The 23,791-nt window shown below is 35.1% G+C and overlaps 1 protein-coding gene across 1 annotated transcript in view; it reads left to right on the plus strand.

Moving 5' to 3' along the window:
* The window catches only part of LOC124356962 (vesicular glutamate transporter 1-like), a 52,123-nt gene extending 29,137 nt beyond the window's left edge, over positions 1 to 22,986 (plus strand). The window contains exons 7-11 of the mRNA XM_046808300.1: positions 508 to 641; positions 9,033 to 9,175; positions 11,342 to 11,462; positions 15,622 to 15,807; positions 20,273 to 22,986. Of these exons, the coding sequence (XP_046664256.1) occupies positions 508 to 641; positions 9,033 to 9,175; positions 11,342 to 11,462; positions 15,622 to 15,777 (554 nt within the window). The 3' untranslated portion in view covers positions 15,778 to 15,807; positions 20,273 to 22,986. The remainder of the gene's footprint in view (positions 1 to 507; positions 642 to 9,032; positions 9,176 to 11,341; positions 11,463 to 15,621; positions 15,808 to 20,272) is intronic.
* The last annotated feature ends 805 nt before the right edge of the window (positions 22,987 to 23,791 follow it).

Here is a 23,791-nt window from a genome sequence, read left to right on the forward strand (position 1 = left end):
TTGTACGATTGATTAATTTTTAATGTGAATTAGATTTTAGGTAACCTTTAGTGTACAAAGAGTAACATTTAAAAAACATATTGATATTTTTTTGAGAAAAAGTAAAGTTCTCGTTATACTTACACATTTAACGTAAAAATGATTATTATTGCCATTATTATTGACAATTCGACGATGCATATAAAAAAGTTCGTAAATAAGCCGAAATAAGCCACATCGTAAACGTGTTCCATTTTTAGAAGGGTCATTTAGAATTTGATGTTAACTATAATAAATTAGTTTTTAAACGCATCAAACATAAACAGATGTAAGAGTAAACACATTGTACTCCAATACAATAATACAGTTATTGGGTTTTTCAATGAATACAAATTGTTTGAATGAAGTAATCAATTATACTCGTGCAGAAATTGTTCTAGGTTGTTATAAAGGTTATAATTGTAGTAATAATTTATTGAACATGCAATTTTTCAATAGCTTTAGAGTTGACACCGCCTCTGATTACAGGAGTATACGACTACGATGTAAGTAACACCGGGCTCATGTCGTTCCTGCCGTATCTAGTGATGGCTGTCCTGATGCCGGTTGCTGGAACATTGGCTGACTGGTTGAGGAACTCAGAAGTGCTCACTACCACACAAGTAAACTGGAAACTTTATATTGCTCGTATTTTGTTATATAAGTTTTACTCTGGAACAATATTTTTATATCGGTCGTCAAAGTTGAAACAGTCGAGGATTTAAACACGGTCCAAATGTTCTTGGGCCCTGAAGTAAAACTGTCACACCAATAATGGGTGATAATATTAATTAAATTTCATTTTTTCAAATTAATCTGACAATTATAAAGTTTGTTGTGAAAAAATAATGTACCCAAGTAAGGCAAAAAGTTATATATCTAGTTTTGTTCCAACGTAATTTAGGAAAACCACAACATATCTTCTGCGATTTCATTTATTTTTAATCACAGTAATTATCTTAAACTGTTCATTTTTTCCACTATGGAAATAAACATTGTAATGTTGTTTATGATAGAACATTGAACCTTGCAAACACTTGCATACTGTGTGTTTAGTCTATAAGAAGATTTGTTTTTAAACTGATTTCTAATGTCCTTAGTTATTGAATTTTCAGAATATTTTGTGCATTAGAATCCAGTAGGGTTCGATGTTATGTCTTGAGGCAGTCAGAGTGAAAAAATCTAATAGTAGCGCTCAAGGGCGACACTACGTTCAACCAAACTGGGCAAGGTCTTTTTTATTATTTTTTTTCCTAAGGCCGGCTTTGGGAAAGTCCCTTGAAGCCTCTATGTATACCGTTTTTTGTTGATTTTTCTTTTCAGGTATTGGTTTAGAATAAAAATCACTCGGTTCTTGTGGTTACCAGTAAAATTATGATTATATTAATGGGATGTAATACATTTACACATAGAGTGACTCATGGTTTGTATTTAGTCTCATCACCATTCCATTACCCCCAACACCAAAATATTACAAATTTCTCTATGGTACAAAGTTCCTCTATGGTAGAATCACATACATTCTTTTTCCAATCTTCAACTCAGTTTACTTGTAGTTTGTTTCTCGAACATAACCTATGTTAACGGATAGTCATAATACACACAAACAAAATAAACAAAAAGTTGTGTGTTATAACCCTATTATGTCCGTTAGTTAATAGTATATAATATCCTAGGGATCCCTAATATAGAAGGATATTGAGAAACGAAAAAGTTATTGAGATCTTCTCTGCCTAATGTCCTTCAGGCATAACCAATCCCAAAAAGGTGGAAAACGGGTAGAAACCTAGGACAAGATACCATTTATGTGTACTAAGTGTTCTGTGCTTAGTTTTACATTGTTTTTTGAATGATGGATACAAATTTATTAATTTCCTTGAAGATTTCTATATATGTTTGTTTCTACAGGTTGATTAGTACATTTCTTGAGGATATATTTGTTGGACTTGGTGATTCTATTATCTTGAAACAGTGTTGTCTTGCATAATTGTATTTAGGAAATTCTAATAGAATATGTTATTTTGTTTTTACGTTTGCCATTGTGTAGTTCAAATACATTACACTAAAATCTCCTGTTTTATAAAAACAAGAATTTACATTTGCATGTCCTCGTCTGCAAATATTCATAGTTACCCTTCTACCGAAATTGCATGTTTTAAACCATGGTTATCTAGTACAATGATTTTCTATTTGTCTGAGAAATTTAGTATTAGGTCATTGCTGAATCAAATTTGTAAATTATTAGCTATATATTTTGTTGCAATTCTATTATAGCTATAATTAATAAAACCTTTTAACTATATAATTTAGTTTACTGCATGTGATTATGGACACTGTCATATTTTTGGTAACTAGTAGTATATAGCGTTATGTCTTCAGCAAACTGAACTGAATTAACTTCTTCTGGTGGGCAGTTTTTTATATCGGATATGTAAATGGAGAACAAGATAGGATCAATAACACTTCCTTGCGGTAAGCCCTTACATGAATGCCTTATAATAGTATCATGAGGAAGTATCAGATGCAGACTTCTATCATCAAGCCATTTACTGAAGTGAATAATAAATTTGGTTGGAATACCAGCGATATACAGTTTTATCAGCAATTTAGGTATGGATACATTATCATAAGCACTATTTATTGTTACTGCAGTAACAATACAATTTTCTCTATGGATTAATACAACATGGATATCAGTTGTGAAGTTAAGTAAGTAATCTTGACAGCTACGTTTTTTAATCCAAATAATGTCAGGAATAATTTTTTTTCAAGCCACTCAAGTCTATTCTTTAAAATTGTGTTCATAATCTTCATGATATTAATGATAAAGACATATATGATTTTTCATCTTCTTTATTTTTAGTGGGTTTCAATATAGCGGTTATTTTAAGTACTTTCAACTGTATAGGTATATCTTCCTCATTATTCCATATCTTGTTGTAGATGTTAAGAAGTATTTCCAAAGCATTCTTCGGGAATTTTCTCTTGAATCTATGGCGTTGTTTATTCGATAACATTGATGTAAAAACGTATCTGTAGGGGTTTCACATAGGTTTTTGTTAGAATTGGCTTTGGGGCTAGTTGGCCTAGGTGTTCGAGCTACATTATGTAGATCATAGTTAGGTAACCTATCAAATTTATCGTGCGACATTCGACCTTTCAACGGTGAAAATCTCTTTTGTGTAACAACATAGCTACTGTGCCTGGGAAATGTTTGAGCTGGAGTGGGAAGAGAAGGAAGTCCAGTCTCACTATTATGAGGAGGATTGAACAATGCAACTTAGGTGTATGTTTTTCACTGCAATCTCTACAGATTCGAACCTTATTCCATGGAGAATTGGCAATGTGCCAATAAAAAACACGGAATCATAGCTTTACCGGTATCATAATTGACTCAGGAAGGCTGTCAGAATCAAGCGTTAATTTGACAAATTGGGTATCACTCATAACACTATTTACACGTTTTTTTTATATATTCTTTGATCATTAATAATTGGGCGATTTCTCTCAGATAACGTCAAAATTTCATATTCTGTGACTTCCCTTTCTACATACATTACGCCTACTAGGTGTGCCTGATTGAAGGGACAACGTCTTTGAAACTGATAAGACGATATGATTATATAAGGTTATTTGCCGATAAGTAATCATTGCAAATCACTGATAGATGTTTTCCCACCACGGTTACTATGACATAACGTCATAGTAGAGTTAACTACTTGAAAAGGATTTATTTTGGTCTTTTGTTTGCTTTAAATTGCGGTCTCAAAGGGCCCTTTATTTTCGCTCCATAACACATTTTAAAGTGATTTTTACGTCCTGGTGATATAGGTGGAATTTTTTTCAGCATTTTATTTTCCTACAGTTTCCTATAGTGAGTATGTTTACTTTTGGGCTTAAGCTCTCTTGTTTCGGAATTTGAGACATTAGTACGTTATAAAATAATATATTGGACAGCTTTTTCTGTTTCCATATCTTCAGTTTGGCTCATTGGGGTTTTGGTGTTGGCTAAACCAGACGAATCGTGCTTTGAAGGGTATGATGAAGTTTATCGTAATAATGAGCCTTTTGCCTTTTAAATAAAAAATAATTGATAAAGGGTTGGTTTGAATTAACACAATACAAAATATTAAATTTTGTTCACACCAAACATAAATGGCAACTAGTTTATACCACAGATAATGTAATAGATAGTGAGGCAACCACAAGATTTCTTCAAAACTACTAGAGAATTATGTTTATAAAATTATATTCTCTGGCACAAGGTCAGAGTTGAAGGTTATCTCGACTCCGGGCGGTGTCGGAAGTGGCCGAGATAAGCCGAGCGCTGCGACCGCTCCCTCCTCCGATACAAACGATAAGAAACCACTGATAGTCTGGTCAATTGACCCTTGCAAAAATTCCCAGAAAGCTGAAAATTTGCAGAGATGTTAGGGACACCATTGCTATACAATTTTGAAAATTCCCCATTGATTCCATGTCTGCAAAAATTTATATTCAAGGCGAAAGGTTGCAAAAATGGGTTTTTCTGAATTTTTTAACGAAACGATTAATTTTGTGATAAAATATGACAGACGAAAATTGTACATCATGCAATTATCTACAAAACTTGTCCTTAACTTTTCATAACACTAACCATTTTTGAGAAAAAACAATTACAGATTTCTTACGCTGTATTGTCCACATATAATTTTTGTCTGGCATATTTTATCGTAAAACTAACCATTTCGCTAAAAATTCAAAAATCCCATTTTTGCAACATTTCACCTTGAATAAAGCTTTTTGCTGACATGAGATCGATTGGAAATTTTCACAATTTCATAGAAATGGTGTCCCTAATATCCATGTAAATGTTTTCTGGGAATTAATGCAAGTCTACCCCTATTTTTGGGCTAGATTTACCGGACTATGAAACCAGTAGTGGTGTTATTGACCACGAGCACAAATGAAAACACATCACTTGTTGTAAATAAACAGACAACTCCGAATAGACGTAAGGAATACAATTTTATGAGTTTTTAAACACATAATCAAACTAAACCTATGATGACAAGAAATATTCAGTCATGACCCGTATTTGGTTTCATTGTTCTATACAATAGTTGTTATCTTATATGTTCCACATGTGTTCAGTATTAAATTGTCCTCGAAAATATATTTTATGGGTGCTACAAAATATTTTAAGTACGATGTCTTATAATATCAATAATATGCTTTTTACTCAATATCACTCAAATATGTTTTAAGTTCCTAAGCCTTGTATATTAATTACAAAACCCAAATACTCCAGGCTATCACAAAAATCTACATTTCTGTATTAACTCAAAACCCACTATCCTCTAGTCTCTTACAAGCATGTTTTAATCTACCCATATGCTCCGAATTGCTTTGACCTGTTACAAAAATGTCGTCTAGGAACACTGTCACACCAAGTATTCCTTCTAGGGTTTGTTCAATGGTTCTTTGAAATATACCATGATCAAATGATATACCTTAAGATAATCAGTTGGGCACAAACAAACCTTTGTGAGTACTTATTGTACAATACTGTTTACTTTGGTCATCTAACCTCAACTGCTGATAAATTTGGGAGAGATATATTTTTGAAAATCCCTCACCGTTCTGTAAACTAGAAAACAATTCCTCATTCGTAGGTAATGGAGGTATGTCTATTTTTAAGAATTAATTGATTAAGACTATATATTCACCACATAATCTAAGCTGTACGTTAACCTTTAATACTAGAACAATGGGTGTAACCCACTGTCACTTGGATTACTGCTGAAATTATTCCTTCTGTTTCTAAAAGTACCAATTCAGCTTCTACTTTACTTTTAACAGAGAAAGATACAATTATATTCTTATAATACTTAGGTATAGCATCAGTTTTAACTTTCAGTTTTAAAGCAAACTAAATCATCAGTAAATACCATTGGACCCTTAACTCGCAGTGCTGTAATAACTGCTTGAAATACATAATATAGTCTCTCACCGATGTCTGTGGACTAAAATCATTATTTTTGAAATGCGGTTTGGGATGCAGATGGTTGCGGATCGCCTCCACAATTTGATCGTATGTCTGGGATGAAGGCTTGTCCAGTGTTATTTCAAGACATGAGCATCACGAGGATATTGTAGAAACCCTTTCCAAATCAAGTAAGCTCTAAAATTTGGAAATAAATTCTTATTCTTAAAAACAAACATTTTCAAATGAAAAATGAGAAGGGAGGCTAAGGTTAGAATCCCACTATATCAGAAACGCTCTTTACAATTTTAATCTAGTCTCGTTCCTTCTCCAGACGACCGTCAACGTTCCCTTTAGAAGAGTAAGTACTCTATTAACGTTGATGACTAGAAATATTATTCCATCCATCAACTATGACTCAATTAAGCTTAACTAAACCAGTTTAAGAACTTCTTATGAGGCAAATGTAGAAAGAGACCTTAGGGTGAATGTAACTGATTCGATAATATGTTTATATGAGCATTACATTTCAGTCTTACTCAAAATAGATCTTCTTAAAACTTACAAGAAAAGTGCTATTTACTGAATTGCCACCAAATATATAAATATTAGGGAAATCTTTGAAGGCTTGGGAATAAAATCCACAATTTTCGTTGTAGAAAAGTTTAAAAATATGTTATTTGTGCCTAATCTATCAGAAATAAAAAACGATATGGCTGTTCCAACAGGATACTAAAGTGACAGTTGTTATTTGGATTAAGGCTAGTGTCATCCGCGAAAAAAGTAAGAGTAGGTTTGACGGTTCTGTTGAAATTATTTTCAGTATATTTTGGAAGATCATTAATGTATATGAGAAAAAGTAGGCGTCCATTAAAATATCCCTGAAAGCACTCTTGATGACAGAATCCGAAGCATAGTATTGGGAATTACTGAGGATTTCTTCACTTTGAAGGATTATAAAGATGAGTCATAATAAGAGAGAGTTTATACACAAATTCCTTTACAAGAGAACTTTGAAATCTGAAAAGATCTTGGTATTTATTTTAATTTTTTAATAAAACAAATGCCTGTGTGATTTCATTGTGGCTGATATTTAAAAAAGAAAGACTGGCATGTATGTGAAATGGCAGAGGGTTGCTGTTGAAAACGCTCAGTGCATGAGGATAATGATCGTACATACATATCAGCCTCATTGGGGAAAGTATTATTTAGAGATGAGACGATGAGGAAAGGATCGCTAATAATCTCTCACTCAACTTTTAGTTTACAAGCACCTTTGGAAAAAACTTTTTACATTTGCAGCTATTAATGACCTCCTAAGTTGTCTAAACAGGGTTACTGTTATTAGAAACAGATTCCAAGGCCTGTCTAGATTTACTTTCAGTGATAAGATTATGGTGACATCCCTTTAGAAGTGTAGTAAGTCCTGAGTTCAAAAGGAGCGCAACGCTGCAAAATATACGCATCCTGCAGCTGCCGCTGGCTGGCCATCACCTGCCCAGTCAGCCACAGTGCCATCCCATGACAGCTAGAACTTTATTTACAATAAGAAATGATAAATCAAAGTTCGTGAGCATGTCATTAAATTTAAAAATTTGGTATCAACTGATTGTTCTAGAAAGACCCTATCGCAATTTTCTCTTTAAGGTAGACTTCTCAAAATCTTTTCTTTTCGATTTAAACTGCTCCTCAGTGAAAAGAATGTATTATTTGATCTTTATGGCCAGACAAACTTGTACAGACAACACGAAGCTTGAAGTAATAAACGCAATGAAAATTCGTGTCTCAAGACGATTCAAGAACATTCATGTTAAAATCTCCTATGATAAGTATTCTATTCTTCTCGTTTGAAAGTTTACATAAAAATGTATTAATGAAAACATCCAATCGTTCGTCCTGAGACCTATACAGATATATGACCCTGGTTCACAGTTCCAGGACAGAAACTGCCGCCACCTCAAAATGAAGTTCCTGGCTGTGCTGTACTAGGTCACCTCGAGATTTCATTTTACTTTGCAGGAATAGCAGTATTACAAAACAATCATCCAAGATGGTAGCCACTGACCGAAAGATAAACTGTTTGATCATTCGTCATTCAGTGCTTACTTAGACAAACGAATTCCCGACAACAGTCTGATGTTCCAAGACAACTCCACTGAGCCCTCGATTCACTCCTGAACTGACCATGCATCTGAAATTTGTACATTTTTAGAATTATTTTCACGAGATATCATGGATACTTGAGATGGAATTCTGGTATTTTGTGATAATGCATTTTAATTTATCGAACAACGTAAAACATTGCGTTTTATCTGCAGAACCACGCGAAATTTTGTACCCAAAGTGTTTGCAAACAGTATCCATGCAGTACGCGGTATGAAAACATCTCCACAGGTAGACAATATACATCCCAGAGGTACATGTTAGATATATTCTACATTCCATTTTAATGGTTAGAGATACAAATTTGGAAGTGAAGGTATGACGGAGAGGGTGATGCGACGGGCCAGGTCATAACAACCTGTATGCCTTATCTTAGCTTATCGATCCATCTCAATAAAAATTATGTTTATTTTTATAAATACAGGTTGGCCAAGAACCTATTACTTTATACATTTTTACTAGAAATTTTTAATTCAGTAAAAAGCTCGTTTGCTCAATTGACGTTTTTTGGAAGTTTATTTTTATTAAACACAGTATATTATATTATATCACCCAATTATATCACTCAACCTTTATAAAATTTTAGTGGCATTACATATAATTTCTACAAGTTTAATATAATAAAAAATAACTAAGTATTAGTACCGTATTGTTGCGCTCTGATACATAGTTTTGGACATACAATACGTGTTTAGGTATATATGTATATGTGTTTTTACTATACTATTTTTGGGAAATAAACCATTTCCATTCAATCATTCATTCATGTCACAATGTATGTGTTTTCAAATGAACTTATGATCTTATGTCTGCATTTCAGGTTAGTGTAAGGTGAGCCTGGGAACTCTACTATTATGACTACATAATAGGTTTCTTCTTGTTATAGGTGCGGAAGGTTTTTAACTGCAGTTCCTTCATAAGCCAGGCGATATTGGTTTTTCTTGTAATACACATAAACTCCGTTAACGGTGTGTTGTTCTGTCATGTAATGATCATAGGGCTGTCAGCGTTCGCCTGGGCTGCCTTCAGGTAACTAATTACTGACTAGCTGTATCAACTTCATAACTGTTATCAGTCATTGATAGTGTAAGAAAGTAAACAGTATCCATAGAACTAATATCTCCATCATATTGTGTTAACTGAGTTATTTCTTGCGGTTGTGAAATAGGCTTTCAAAATTATGGATTCCCATGAGCAGTTCCATTAAGTATTACCAAAATATATATCGTCAAATTCAAAGTAAGAGAAAAGATAACAGACATTTTTCGTACATTTCCCATTGCGCAAAAATAATTAACGTTACATTTTAATATCTGAACAATCTAATACCTCCCTCAGGTGGATTACTAAACTAACGCCTAAGTAAAATATAGGCTAATATAAATAAATCCTTGCAAAGAATTCTGACCATTAGTCTAGACTATCATTACAGTAATAATGTCAAAATATAATTTGTTTTTTTTTAATTTTATTTTTAGTGTAATTATTATTTGAGTATATTAACATAGGTGCAGCTTCAAGTAACTCAAAATAAACACATTATATTAGGTAGTAATACCTCATTCCTTTCGAAAAGGCCATATCTTCCTCTACCATTTTTGGGGACACAAAATGTATTGTAATTAAATTACATTAATAGTATTAGGTCCCACTAGAATTCATTCTTGCTATAATAATAAACTAAAAACCAAATATATAGTTTTTTCAAAGTTTTAAGAAAAGTAGTCTTTCTTTTAATGAAAAATTTACATTCTTTTCAAAATGACATATTAAATTAATATTATTTTGTTACAATACTATTTTATCTAATTTGTAAAGAGGCAAGGATATATTTCAGATGAAATATTTTACAGTTTTCAGAAAGACAAATCACATATCAAATAATATCTTTACTGAGTGTGTACATACATACATGAATAGTGTCATTTAAACGTGTCAAAAGTACATAATTATGTATAGATTTCGGGTTAATTTTATTATTTAAAGGGATTTTAGTAATAGGGTGTAAACATTTCATTTGTTGTATCAATGACAAGTAAGTAGTTTAGAATGTAATCAAGAGCCTTTGTCTTTAAGTAATTTAAAGGAAATTTTTAATAGTAAAATAAAGTTTCTAAAGCTAGTTCATGTAAGCGTTGAAAGTATTATCGCTCATAGAAATACTTTTTTAAGTACATTTAATGATCATTTGTTTGATGTTATAGCAGTATCGGAGACTTTCTTAAAACCAAATATTCCATCTGTGTCTTATTTGATGGATGACTACACATTAATACGTCATGATAGGGAGGATAAGGAAGGAGGAGGTGTAGCTGTTTATATAAAAAATCATATTAGTTATAAATGTTGCCTCATCTGAGAAAAAATAAAGTAAGAAACCTGAGTTTATACTAGTTTAATTCTGTTGTAATTGGAGGTTGTTATTGTGTGTTATGTACCGGCCACCTAAATCAGGATATACAGGTATGTGTGAATTTCATCAATATTAGTAGGACATTTTTTACCATCTTATGATAATGTTATTTTGGTACGAGATTTCAGTATTGATTTGAAGACTGATAGATCTTTTTCAGATAGAGAACAAATGTTAAATTTTGTAAATAATTTAGTTTGTATATTTTCCCATTGAATTCGACTTATCATAGACCTGATACTGATTCTTTATTAGACATGATAATAACAAATAATGAATCCAGAATAATTAAATTTGGTCAGTTACATGTATGGATGTATGGAATGTCTTATCACGATGTCATATATGTTGAGATAAATTTAAAGAACAAACCGTTAGCTAGTAAGGGTAGTGTTGCTATAAGAGATTTAAAAAATGTAAATTTGGAACAGTTGAAACAAGATTGTAATTCTCTAGAGTAGAATGATGTTTTTACGAGTGAATTCATAGATCAGAAAGTACTATATTTGGAAAATAATCTCAATAACCTGTTCAATAAACATATATATGTTCGAAATGTGTCAAATAAAAGGAATCCATGCCCATGGTTAAATAATAGAATAAAAAATTTGATGAAAGAAAGGAATGTCATTTATAAAAGATATGTACAAACTAAAGATTATAAAATATGGGACAGTTATAAAATCATTAGAAATAGAGTAAGACTGTAATATAATATGTAAATGATACATTAGGATTGTGGATTGCTGTTCACAAATCTAATAGTTGTGCTTGTGTTTCAGTGTAAATCTCCTGGACATAGCGCCTCAGCATGCCAGTGTTCTAATGGGATTTGCCAACACAATTGCATGCGTTCCAGGCTTTCTGAGTATACAAATTATTGACTACTTCACTGATTATGGGGTAAGGTACCCTCTTGGTTATTTTGGTTATTATGGTTATTTTGATTCTAGTATGCATTATTATAAAACAGTTTATATAAATTTAGTGGTCTACAAAAATGTGAATTTAAAACGTACAAAAGCCAAAATAAAACAAAATATAAATTTAGGTATTACAATTTTTACAATGTTATAACTAAAGTACTTATTGTATGGCTATCACCTACACTTTTCCATTTATATGTAAGTTACATTTGTTAAACGGGGAAAACTACAAGTTCAACATCTACACTAGTTTGTCACATTAGGAATACAGAACGTCAGGTATGGGAAATATCGACCATAGTAGAACATAGTCTGTTTACCAAACTAACCAATGGAGTATAATTTGATAGAATAGAAGTGTGGATATTGCGTTTAACTCCAGTGTAATTTTCTCTTAGCACAGCGTGTGAAATCTGATGTTCTCGCAGACTACTGCTTGAATCTGGAATCATATTCGTCTGAAAAAAGTCTGTGACGTAGAACACCAATTTAAGTCTTCACATAGTTTCTACATCAGAGTCACATAGACTACAAAATATATTTTAAACTAAGTGAAACGTTATGTTCATTGTATGATCAGGAACACAATTATGTGAACTACAACGTTTTAGACACAATCCCAGAGCAAAGTGGAGCAACCAAATATTCTACACATAACGTAGTTATGGTGGGAAGGTTGATTCGATGTGAATATTGCGTCTAGCTCCACATCATCTTACTCTTAGTGCAACATTATGTGTAGAAAGCGCGGTTGGTCAGAGATGTGTAGAAACCGTGTTGGGAGAACGTGTTTAAAACATCATAGTGCGCTAAATTGTGTACTTGATGAGTCAATGAGATTACCTCTTCACCTAGATTATACTGTCACAGACTTGATTCCTGGTCTCATTTCAGAAATTGGACTAAGAGAACGGGAAACTGGCGCCAAACTCAGATATATTATCTTCACAGATATATTACGTGCAAAACAGAAGTACTTCCAAAAATTTCATACTATTATTCAAGGGTAATAAGAGAAACTAAGAGAAACCGTAGAAATAATGAAGAAAGAAATACTCAACTGCAATAATAAATAGCATACAATTATCAAAAGGCTGGCAGCCTTGATGAGGAAACAATGTTGATCACTGTATACTTATATTGGTTATTGATTGTTTAGCTTCAGTTAATAAATACCTTGAAAAGACCTCATTTATATGTATATTTCTGGCATTTTTTGTTTATTATCTGTTGACTGAAGATGGTTCTGCACAGGGAGATGAAATATTTTAAGATTTTATTTTTGTGAAAAGTACTTTGATGCGGTATAAGCGGTAAAACCGTATATACATTTTAAACTATGATAGTGGACAAGTGTTCACCACCACTATTACTTAGATCATGTAAATATAAAATTAATATGAATATGTAGTTTTACAATACGAAATTTTAATTAGAGAACATATCTTTCAGTTTTATTTTGATTGGTTATTTGTCCATTTAAACATATCGTATTACATGTATTAAATTTAAAGTGATAACGTAGGTATTTATTATTAGTTGTGTGTTTGGTTTCGTTATTTTATTTTTAGTAGTAAGTCAAGTTTCTAATAGACATGAGACGCTTGAATTTTATTTATGTATAACTTACTTTTAAATAAACAAATTCAAGTATCGGTGCTTTTTCGTACTACAGTCGACTCTTGATAACTCGAATTTCAAGGGAACGGCTGTTTTCTTCGAGTTACGTATAGTTCGACTTAAGAATAATAGTTCGAGTTATAGAGGTAATATTTCACTAAATTCGACTTACACAGGTAATTCGACTTACAGAGGTAAACAAAATAAAAATCGAATTATAGAGGTACAGATAAACTATGTTTTTTATTCCCTAAATCTGTATGTACTGTAATGTACATTGTCTCCGGCAATGTCTTTCTTTTTCCTCTTCCCTTCACCCACTAACTTTATTATCTTCAACTTGTCCCCTATATTCAAAGTTTTCACTTTTCTAGTGCTCACGTTGTCACTCATATTGTACTGTAGTCACTCACATTCACTAAACGCAAAACAGGGTTAGACCGGGAACGAGAACGTGCCACTCTATTAACTAAATGCGTGGGAACTGACTGCACACGGCACTGACGTTTGGTAGACAGTTGGACAATTCAGCGACATGTCCAGACCTGTTCGGCTAGGTCTATGACCGATGACCCAACACACACAGCACAGCTTCGAGTTAGCGAGGGTTGATCTGAAAATTTCGAGTTGTAGTGGTAATGTATTTAAAGACTTCGACTTATCTACTGAACTTCGAGTTATAGAGGTAATTTTTCTATCACTTCGAGTTATTGACGTAAAATTCGGGTGCAAAATTAATTCGAGTTACGCATGGGTTTTTTCGACTTAGGCAGGTTTTCTCAAGGGAACGGAAAAAATTCGAGTTATCAAAGAATTCGACTGATTGAGGTTCGAGTTATCGAGAGTTCACTGTATAACTATAATTTAACCATTTTAAAATGATATCTCTTTCATAGTCTGTAACACGCCTGTCTATACGTTGTTTATGTCGTATAAGCAGTGATCCAGGCATGACTTTCTAGTTTTTGTTATCCTAGTTGGTTTATCTGTATACTGAATTAGACATGTTCCTAGTATACAATTCAAATATCTGCCAATACAAGGAGATATTGTTTCTAGCAAGTTTAAGTTGAAATCTTAGTAAAAATAATTATTTCGTTCTTATTTAAAATGTTTAGATAATATTCTAAAGGATTAAAAAAAGTTGAACGTCGCAGTCACACGTAAGGTAGACTTTATTAGACACAATACTGTATTACGAGGCGTATCCGCTCTTGGTTATGATAGTCTTTTAAACTTCCAATAAATTTTAAATTTCCTTTGATCTAAAGAAAGCGTTACATAGTGTAGATAAAAATAAATAAATTTATAAACGATCAGCTATACATGTTACGAGAGTTTACATGTATAGGAGTTTACCATCCTCTTGCGTGGTTTAGGAGTTACTAGGCGGTCAGACCGAAAACTGTGTCTATATGCGGTGTGAATGGCGGCGAGTTTCCTGTAGAGTATGGTGTTGTGATTCTTATCAGTAGTGAGGAGACCGAGTCACTTATCTCTGTTGACTGCAGGCGGACATAGACTGTCTAATGGATTGTCCGCATTCCTTAACATACTAAAGATAGAAAAACCCACTTTCACTTAGTAACTATCCTATTTTTATGAATTTTTATCCAATCATTACTTATATTTTCGATGCTTATTTTCTCTACAGTATTGCTAGTTATCAGAATTCTTATATTGTATTCAAATTTATTCTACCCCATATAACTTATTTTAATAAACATTTTATAAAATTAATCCATACACTGCTCAAGAACAATCCTAAGCCTAAAATTAGCAACTCGAGTCTGCTGTGTGTAGGCCATTAAGACCCATGTAGGCTACTTTCCTATGTTTTCTTAATTATAAACAATTTGGTAACACATCAATTCTAATCACTAGATTAAAAAAATAATTATCTCTCTTAAATATCGATTATAGATATTTTTTTGTGATTTAAGGTTTTTTGTATTGTCTAGCAGTAAATTATTTAATCATAACTATTTATTTTATCAAAATGCTACATCTGTTTTCTTCATTAATATAAAATGTTACCTCTGTACGTTCAGTAATTTGTGGAATTAAATGTGATTTTGATTTGATTTGAAGGATATAATAATAAAATGCTATAGAGTATCTAAAGATATGATTGACAGGAAACATTCCTCACATCAAGTTAACATAATCTTGGTCAAAAAGTAATAGTGATAAAGAAAATTATTCGCATGTATGTACGTACAGAAAAATATATTGTCTTTTGCCCAAATAACATAAATAAGCAGCTTCGGACTTAGAGTCCGAAAAATGACGGGTATCGCACACTATCCTTACAGTACTCCTTCATCCTTTAAATCATTAATTTCATTTTATCAAATCTTTCTTCACCAAAAGCATCCTCCTAATACACGTACGTTCTCTTGTAATTGTCATTTTTCTTGAGAACACATCGAAGGTATGTCTAGGTCCAGTTCCCCAATTGTACTATTAGAGTATTTTACTATTTTGAATGTGTTATAACATGGAGTGTGTTGTAGTGGCAGTACGTGTTCTACTACGTCATCGCTCTCTATCTCGTGGGGGCTCTCTTCTACTGGGCATTCGCTTCAGGAGAGAGACAGCGTTGGGCTCCCCCTGCACCCACCCCAGAATCAGAGAGCCTATCACTCCAACAACGAAGCAATGTCATCTGATCCTTTATGAGGAATTGTAATTAAAAATTTCGTTCTGTCGTTTTTTTTTTTTCCTTTGGGATATTGGGGTGGATTCCTAGATCCTCACACGTCAACCTGAGCTTATGTGTGCCCCTTTGATGTTAGAGGGGTAAGCCTATCTTCGTGCCCTTAATTAGGCTAAGAAGCTTTTCCCCCGATACTAGCATCTGGTTCGTCGCCTGGTTGTTTATCACCGAAAAGAGCCCTTCTCCTTGCTCCCAGTCTCTCACAGTCCAGTATTATGTGTTTTGCAGTCTCTTCAGACTTATTGCAGAGTCTACACTCCGAGTCCTCATTTCGTAAACCTAGAGTGTTTTAGGTGTTTCCTGAAGTGGCCGTGTCCAGTGATCAAGGCAATCACTTGCTTAACCCGATCCCTCCCCAGCCCCATCAGCCATCTGGTGAATCCGGAGCTAGAATCGGCAAGCAGTCTTTTGCCGAGTGCTTGTCCCCTTGGTGACTCTGCCACCGCAAGCGGTGTGTCTTCCTGGACCATTTGTTATACTTTGATAAGCGGCTGACTTGCTTATACCACAACTCGTTCTGGACCGGTGTATGGCATGCTTGCTGCTCCGCTTTTTGGCAAGCCTGTCGGCGCATTCGTTGCCACCTAATGCCTGTGTGGCCCGGTACCCAACCAAGACGCACACAGTTGCGTGATCCAAGCTTGCAGAGAGTGTTAAAGCACTCCCCACACAAGCTTGGATGAAATGCTGTTGGAGTCAAGAGCTTTAAGAGCTGCCTGACTGTCTGACATTATACAGATGTTTCATTTCCTGGTACCTTCTGGTGAGGCCTAGGTTGGCACAGGCTAGGATACCATAGATTTCGGCTTGAAATATGGAGCAGTTCCGACCCAAACTGCCGCTAAGGGCAGTTCTAGGGGATTGAAATAAACACTCCATATCCAGTTCTACCCTTAATAAGCGAGCCATCCGTGTACCAGACAAAGCTCTTTCTTATTGTTGGGATGTTATCTTGCGATTTCCACTCATCTCTGGAGTAGAAGTCAACAGAGAATGGCTTATTGAATACGAACTCCGTTCTCATTGTGTCGGAGACCATTTCGAGAATAGCGCTTGGTTTACAGCTTCAGTGATGGCGCCATGGCTCGCGTTAGACGCGCCATTCCTCCACAAGCCAGCAACCATCAGCCGATAAGCTGACTTACTTACGCGCTTCAGCTTTTATATGAACATCAAGAGGTAGAAGTCCTAAAGCCACCTCGAGGGTCGCTGAGGGACTGCTCCTGAATGCTCCGGTTACAAAGATTGTGCCAAGCCCTTTGTAAGCTTTCAAGCTTGGCTTTGGCAGTTACCTGATTCACCTTTTGTCCACCAGACTAATGAACCATAAGTGATTTGAAGGCCTTACAACTGCTTTGTAAAGCCATAGTGCTATATGGGGGTTTTTTAACGCCCTATGAGATTCCTGCAAGTCTCCTGGACGTCATGAGCGCCCACTTTGCTTTGTGCAGGATATTATTAAGATGATCATTCCACGTAAGCTTATGGTCTAGAGTCAGTCCTAAATATTTGACTGTCTTTGACCACTCCAGCTGAGTGGATGCGAGTTTCAGCCTAGAAAGAGACTCTAGGTTCTTTTTTCTAGTGAATGGTACAACTACTGTCTTAGAGGGATTTACTTTCAGTCCCTCTCCCTGACACCAGTTGTGTACATGTTGAAGGTTGGTATTCATGATATCAACAACAACATTTGTGTATTTTCCCTGTACCATAAGGACTATGTCGTCTGCATATCCTTGGACATAGATTCCGTTGTTAGTAAGGTCCTCAAGTAGACCATCTACTACTAGATTCCACAGTAGAGGTGACAGGATGCCTCCTTGAGGACATCCCCTTGTGGGTGCGATCACAAGCGATACTTCATTGAGATCGGCCCTGATCCGTCTGGAGCACAGCATGGCCCTAAGCCACCGGCACAAAGCTGGCTCGAGGCCACGTCGCTGTGCTCCACTTACCATTGCAGTGAATTTGGCATTGTCGAAAGCTCCTTCAATGTCTATGAAGGTGCACAATGCCAATTCCTTGGCGGACAGGCTATCCTCAATCCTACTGACTAATTGGTGCAGTGCTGATTTCACAGGATTTGCCTTGCTGGTATGCATGTTGGTTGCGATGAAGGGGAGTGTCTGAGAGAACTCCCTTTCTCAGGTGCCTCTCCACCAGTCTTTCTAATGTTTTCAGTAGAAAACGACTGATGGGACGAAAAAGATTTAGGGACAGAGTAGTCCGCTCTCTCCCTTTTTTTAGGGATGAAGACCACCCTGTATGAGAACGCCAGACCTTGTGGTATGTACCCATAGGCTAGGCTCGCCCTGAATAGTTCACATAGAAGGGTAAGGAGATTCTCCGGCCCTTGTTGAAGCAGGGCCGGAAAGATTCCATCCCCTCCTGCAGATTTGAAAGGGGCAAATTTAGAAATTGCCCATTTGTGCTTTAGAGAGAGTGACAATCCTTCTGGCAATGGCCCAGCTACCACGACAAGCTCTTGGCCGTGAGCCTGCCTCGTGATTACCAGACGTTCCAGTGTCGTCATTCTCAAAGATACAATCAGGGAAGTGAGTCTCAAGGAGAAGTTTGAGGCTATCACTAGACCCGGAAGTGTGTTGACCTCCCTGGGACCTTAAAGATCCCAAGTGACCGGTTGGACTTGAGGCTAGCAAGCGCTGCAGTCTAGCTGCCTCGCTTAACTCATTTACCTTCTGTGTAAACTGCCTCCAGGAACTTTGTTTTGCTTTTTTAATTGCTAGGCTGTATTCTGTTAGAGCTCTATGATAGGACTCCAGATACGGCTCCTTTTGCATTGATTGTACAGCTTCCCTGACATTAGCCCTTTTGCGAGCGAGGTCTGCAGTTCCACCACTTACTATTGGTTCGACTCTTCCCCCGTCGCAATGGGCAATTGTCATGGAAGCTATTGATTATAGCATTCTGCAGGTCAGAAGCTATCTGATCTATGTCTGTGAAGCATCGCACCCTTCCGCCTACCGATCCCAACTGTGACTGAAGGTTCAGACTTATATCCCAACCAGTCAGTCCTCCTGGGATTACGATAGAGGACCTCTGCAGCCTCATCTTGCAAGTTTAAAGAGGATATACCTGTGATCCGATAATGAGGCCTCTTCGCTTACGTGCCACTTATCAACCATTCCAAGTATTCCTTGTGTGCAGATTGTTATGTCAATAACTTCTTGTCTAATTCGTGTTGCGAACGTAGGGCGGTTACCTTTATTACATATAAATAAGGTCCCTACTTAGAAGAAATTGTAAAAGTGCCCTCACCTCTAGGGTTAGTGTTGGTGCTGCCCCATCCAGCAGAGTGATGGGCGTTGGCGTCACAACCTAGAAGAAGTTGTTGACGTCTGGCTTGTGCTTCTTCCACCAGGAGCTCTAGGTCTCTTGATGGAGGGAGTTCCCTGGCATCATATGGCAAGTATACGGAGCCTACAATTGTGCTCTGCACTATACCTCCATTCTTCCAGGTCAGTGTGCCCACAGTGAGATCTCTGGAGCAGAATTCGTTGAGGGTTAGAAAATCCAAGCCTCTCCTCAACAGGATGCAGGTTCTGACATTCCTTAGAGAGGTACAGTAAATTAACTTACCTTTGGTTTCATTTAGGCCCGCCACTCTCCCTTGGTGAAGCCATGGTTCTTGAATCAGTGCCAGATCAAATCCCTCCTGGAGGAAGAACTGGCAGAAGGCTGCCGAGGCAGCCCTACTGTGCTGGAGGTTGATTTGTAGAACTCGTGGCATTGTCCTTGACTGTCGAGGAGACAATTTGAGACCTGCCAGAGTCCTAAGTTGGCTCTACAGTTGGAAGCCTTCACAGCCTTGTAGCAGACCTCGTCCCAGGAAGCAGACGAATCCGTAACCTTTCGGGTCTGGCTTGGATGGAAGGATTTTCCACTCGTTTACATTCAGGTTGGGGTTCTGCTTATTGAACATCTCAAGTAACCTTTTCAGGTGTCTTCTTCAGAAGCTTCGGGTGAGCTCTGAAAAACACCCTAGTGGACCTCAAGATGTCCTTAACGCAGACCCACTCTCAGAGAGATATCATCTCCCAGAGGTTTTATTCTTTGGATAAATTCTTCCAGCCAACGTTTGGTGTGCTCGTTGATGCAGGAAGCAATTAAAACACCATTTCTCTAGGTAGGTGCCCGCAAACGATGGAACGGAACCATCCTCCAGGGTTGGATTTCTTCCATAATTGCGTCCTCGATGGCTTCTCCCTTGCTCTGCACTAAGCTTCGCTTCCGGGTAGCCTTCGAGGGCTATGGCCATTTTAATCGCTGCGAGCGACCCTCTCTGTAGGTAGCCTTGGGTGTGCTACCAGAGGCCTCGGGATCGTGGGCTTCGGGCTTTTGGGTTTCCCTCCTAGCCTTCTTTGCGGGTCCCTCAGCGGAGGGCGGGGGTGACCAAGGTGCCTCTGGGCGTTTGGCCGACCCCACCCCGTTCTGTTCGTTAGATTCTGAACTCTAATTCCAATTTTATACAAAACAATATATAGAGTGCACAACTATAGTTTTAAAACCTAGCTGGATATTTTAGAGAACTGTTCTTAGACTACAAACATAAATAAAATACTATATAAGAATAGGACTAAAACGCTTAGTTATTCTTACACACACACGCGTTACACTGATTTTATGTCAGGTAATAATATTATGGGACGCACAGTTGTGTTGTTAGACACTAATAGAAATATAAAATGTTTCCAAAATATTGAAATTTAATTTTATTTTGCAATATGAGTTTCAACTTTATTGACAATAATAAAATTTTAAATAAAAAGGAAATCAACTTAAAACTGTAATAAGTTCCGAAAAACTAAAAATGTAAAAATAATTTTAATTTGAGAAAACCATACAGTTCGTAATGTTAATATGAATGATGCATACCTGCAATTTATTTTTCATATCAAAGTGACGTAAAAGGATATTCAAATAGCACAGGAAAAGATTTGTGAAGTAATATGCAACGCTATACGTTTATCACACATAAATCCGGAATCGTTCCAGATAATCTAAAATGTTTCGATGTTAAGACCAATTTGTAAGTTCAAATCTAAACGTTTAACATCAAACTATTGGCCTGTAGCAATTTTATCGGTTATGGAAAAAATATAAAAGAAATACTTTTCACACTAATGAATACCGGAAGGAAAATAAAATATTTTGCAAAAACCAGTGTATTTTACAAAACAATAAAGGGACAGAGAATTTACTTTTACAAATTTTATTAATTATCTTTGAATTTTCAGAACATAAGTGCTTGCCAATTTTTTCGATTCCCCGAGCATTTGATACTCTACCATAACTTATTGCATGATAAATTTAAAAAAAAATGGATCTTGAAGCCTATATTTTAAAGTGGTTCACTAGTTACAGACCATACTCTGGTTACATAGCTAATGAATATAGTCCCTACAAAGTCTCCAATTAGTAGTGTTTTGGACCCAATTCTATTATATTTGTCAACAGTACTTCAAAACTAAATTTCCATGGCCATTTGTTTATGTACGCAGATGAAACAGCACTCGTGGTGGCTTACAAGACACTTTTATCTAGCAGAATCCCTTGTTTCTTCTCACTATAATGTAATGCTTAGGTGAACACTGACAGAAAACTGATAAATAAACTATAAAATTACTCTCGTGATAAACTTCCATTCTTCTCGTAATACTTCTGATCGATCTCCATAGTTGAAAGTTATGACTGAGTTTGATTATTTAACCACAATAAAAGTATATGTTTGTTTGCAAGTCTAAAAGTGGCCACAAAAACAAATAATTTGCGTATCCCTGTGGATCTTAAATTGAAATGAGAATTAAATATAAACAATCTGGTAAAAAGATTAAGAAATACCCTTTCCTGTTCTGCACTCAAGCTAATAAGTCGATATTTGAATCCTTGATGCGGTACAGGGTTGAGGTAGGGGGGACAGCTTCTAAATCGATCATTAACTAAATGGCTAATAGACATGTGCCATTGTAGGTTTAAGAGAATATACTATAGTGGATAAGCTTTTATAAAATTGTAATTTTTATTAGCATATTATCTTTAACATTGGAAATGTGATGTATCATCATACGATATAAATGTGTGCGTGCGCATATGCGTGTGCGCTTGCGTGCGTGCGTGAGTGTGTATTCAAGTTTAAAATCAAATTCATATTCGAAAATTTTAATTATATAAATACATAAAATTTTACGTATTCGCTAAGCACCTTTTAGGAGTGTGTTATCGTGTAAGTTGTCGTAAACGGAATAAATTCACTTTTTACTTTGACAGTTCAGTCCTCTTCTTGAACACGCAAGTAACTAAATATTACTCATTACAAGTGACCTATATAAAAAATCGTACAACAGCACACGATCATAAATTAACAAAGAAGAAACATAACAGAATATTATTGATTAATATATAACAAACTGAATTTAAATATACAAAAACTTGATAACAACAAATATTTAAGATTTACCTATTAATAATAAACTTATAATTTTGTAATATAAATAACAACCGTGTAATAAATATAACGATATAGCAAAAATATTTGACGAAAAGATGACCCATCGGTTTCATACCCGTTCTACACACAGGTATAATTACAGCAATTTTAAACATAAGGAAATACTCTCTGTTAAGAAACCTTTTGTAACTACAGTACAATAAAGGTACAAATATATCTATATTATTCTTAGAGACTGTGTTATTTATACCATCCAATCCAGAACTATTCTCAACTGTTATTCTATGAACTACTCTAAAAATATATATTTCAACTATATCAAATTTATCTAATAATAATTGTGTGTGTGTGAGTGTGTGTGCGCGCGCGCCCGTGTGTTTTGTAATTATTGATAATATATTGTAATTAGTTTGTAGATTACTGTGGATATTGCACGCGTAGATTGTATATATTATACATTGCTGTAAATCATGCAATATATGTCTTATTACTTTATCTATAGTCTGATTGTACTTTTATATGTTAATGGCTATAAACACTGACGCCAGAAGTGTATTAGATTTTATTTTTATAAATTAATATGTATTAAGAATTTGTTAACAGTAATGATGGGTACTGAACGATAAATTATTTGTAAATTGTTGGGACCCTAAACTCTGTATGTTTATTGCAAATAAAGTTCTTGATTCTTGATGCATTTACTTAATCCTTGTTTTTGGTATAGGTAACCTCATAAATATGTGAACCCAATGCAAGAATTCAAAAACTAGCAAACAGAGGGATTTTAAAGTTGGATCTCAATGAATCAGTACAAAAAACATTTTCCTCACTGAATATAATGTCAGTATTCTTATAGTCTGTATGTGTTTAAAAATGTTCTGTACGTGAAAGACAAGGTTAATAACACTTTAAATATTAGATAATAACAATGAACAATTATAACGTTACATAATCCATCTTTATATAGTTAAACTAGAAATAAAGGTAAATTCATACATGCAAAAGTCTTGAATTTTATGTCATGAAGATATTTTTCATTGGATGCATTTAGTACAAAAGTTTTGACAGAAAACTTCTATAACATATCTCCAATTTGAAGAAATATGACAATTTGGTGAAAGCTGACACGAGAATATATCAACCATACAATATCATGAGAGATATACATCGTCAGGTAGACAACCTGTATGCGATGTATAGAATTCACTCCAAGTTTCGTATGGGGGGGATGGAGGTAAATTTAGAAAGATTTTCAAATGTAAATATAGATCAAGCGATATCTCATTTTAAAGGTCTCTCTCTCTCTCTCTCTCTCTCTCTCTCTCTCTCTCTCTCTCTCTCTCTCTCTCTCTCTCTCTTTCGTTTTAATTTCATTCGCTTCTTGTATACACAGTGGTAAAAAATTTAAAAGCTTTACGGTTTGACAATTCTTTTCAATCCTTTTACTCTCACTTTGTTAACAATTTTTGCAATTTCAAATTGTTACAGGTGTCAATTA

Source organism: Homalodisca vitripennis, chromosome 3, assembly GCF_021130785.1.
Source record: "Homalodisca vitripennis isolate AUS2020 chromosome 3, UT_GWSS_2.1, whole genome shotgun sequence".
Taxonomy (NCBI): Eukaryota; Metazoa; Arthropoda; class Insecta; order Hemiptera; family Cicadellidae; genus Homalodisca; species Homalodisca vitripennis.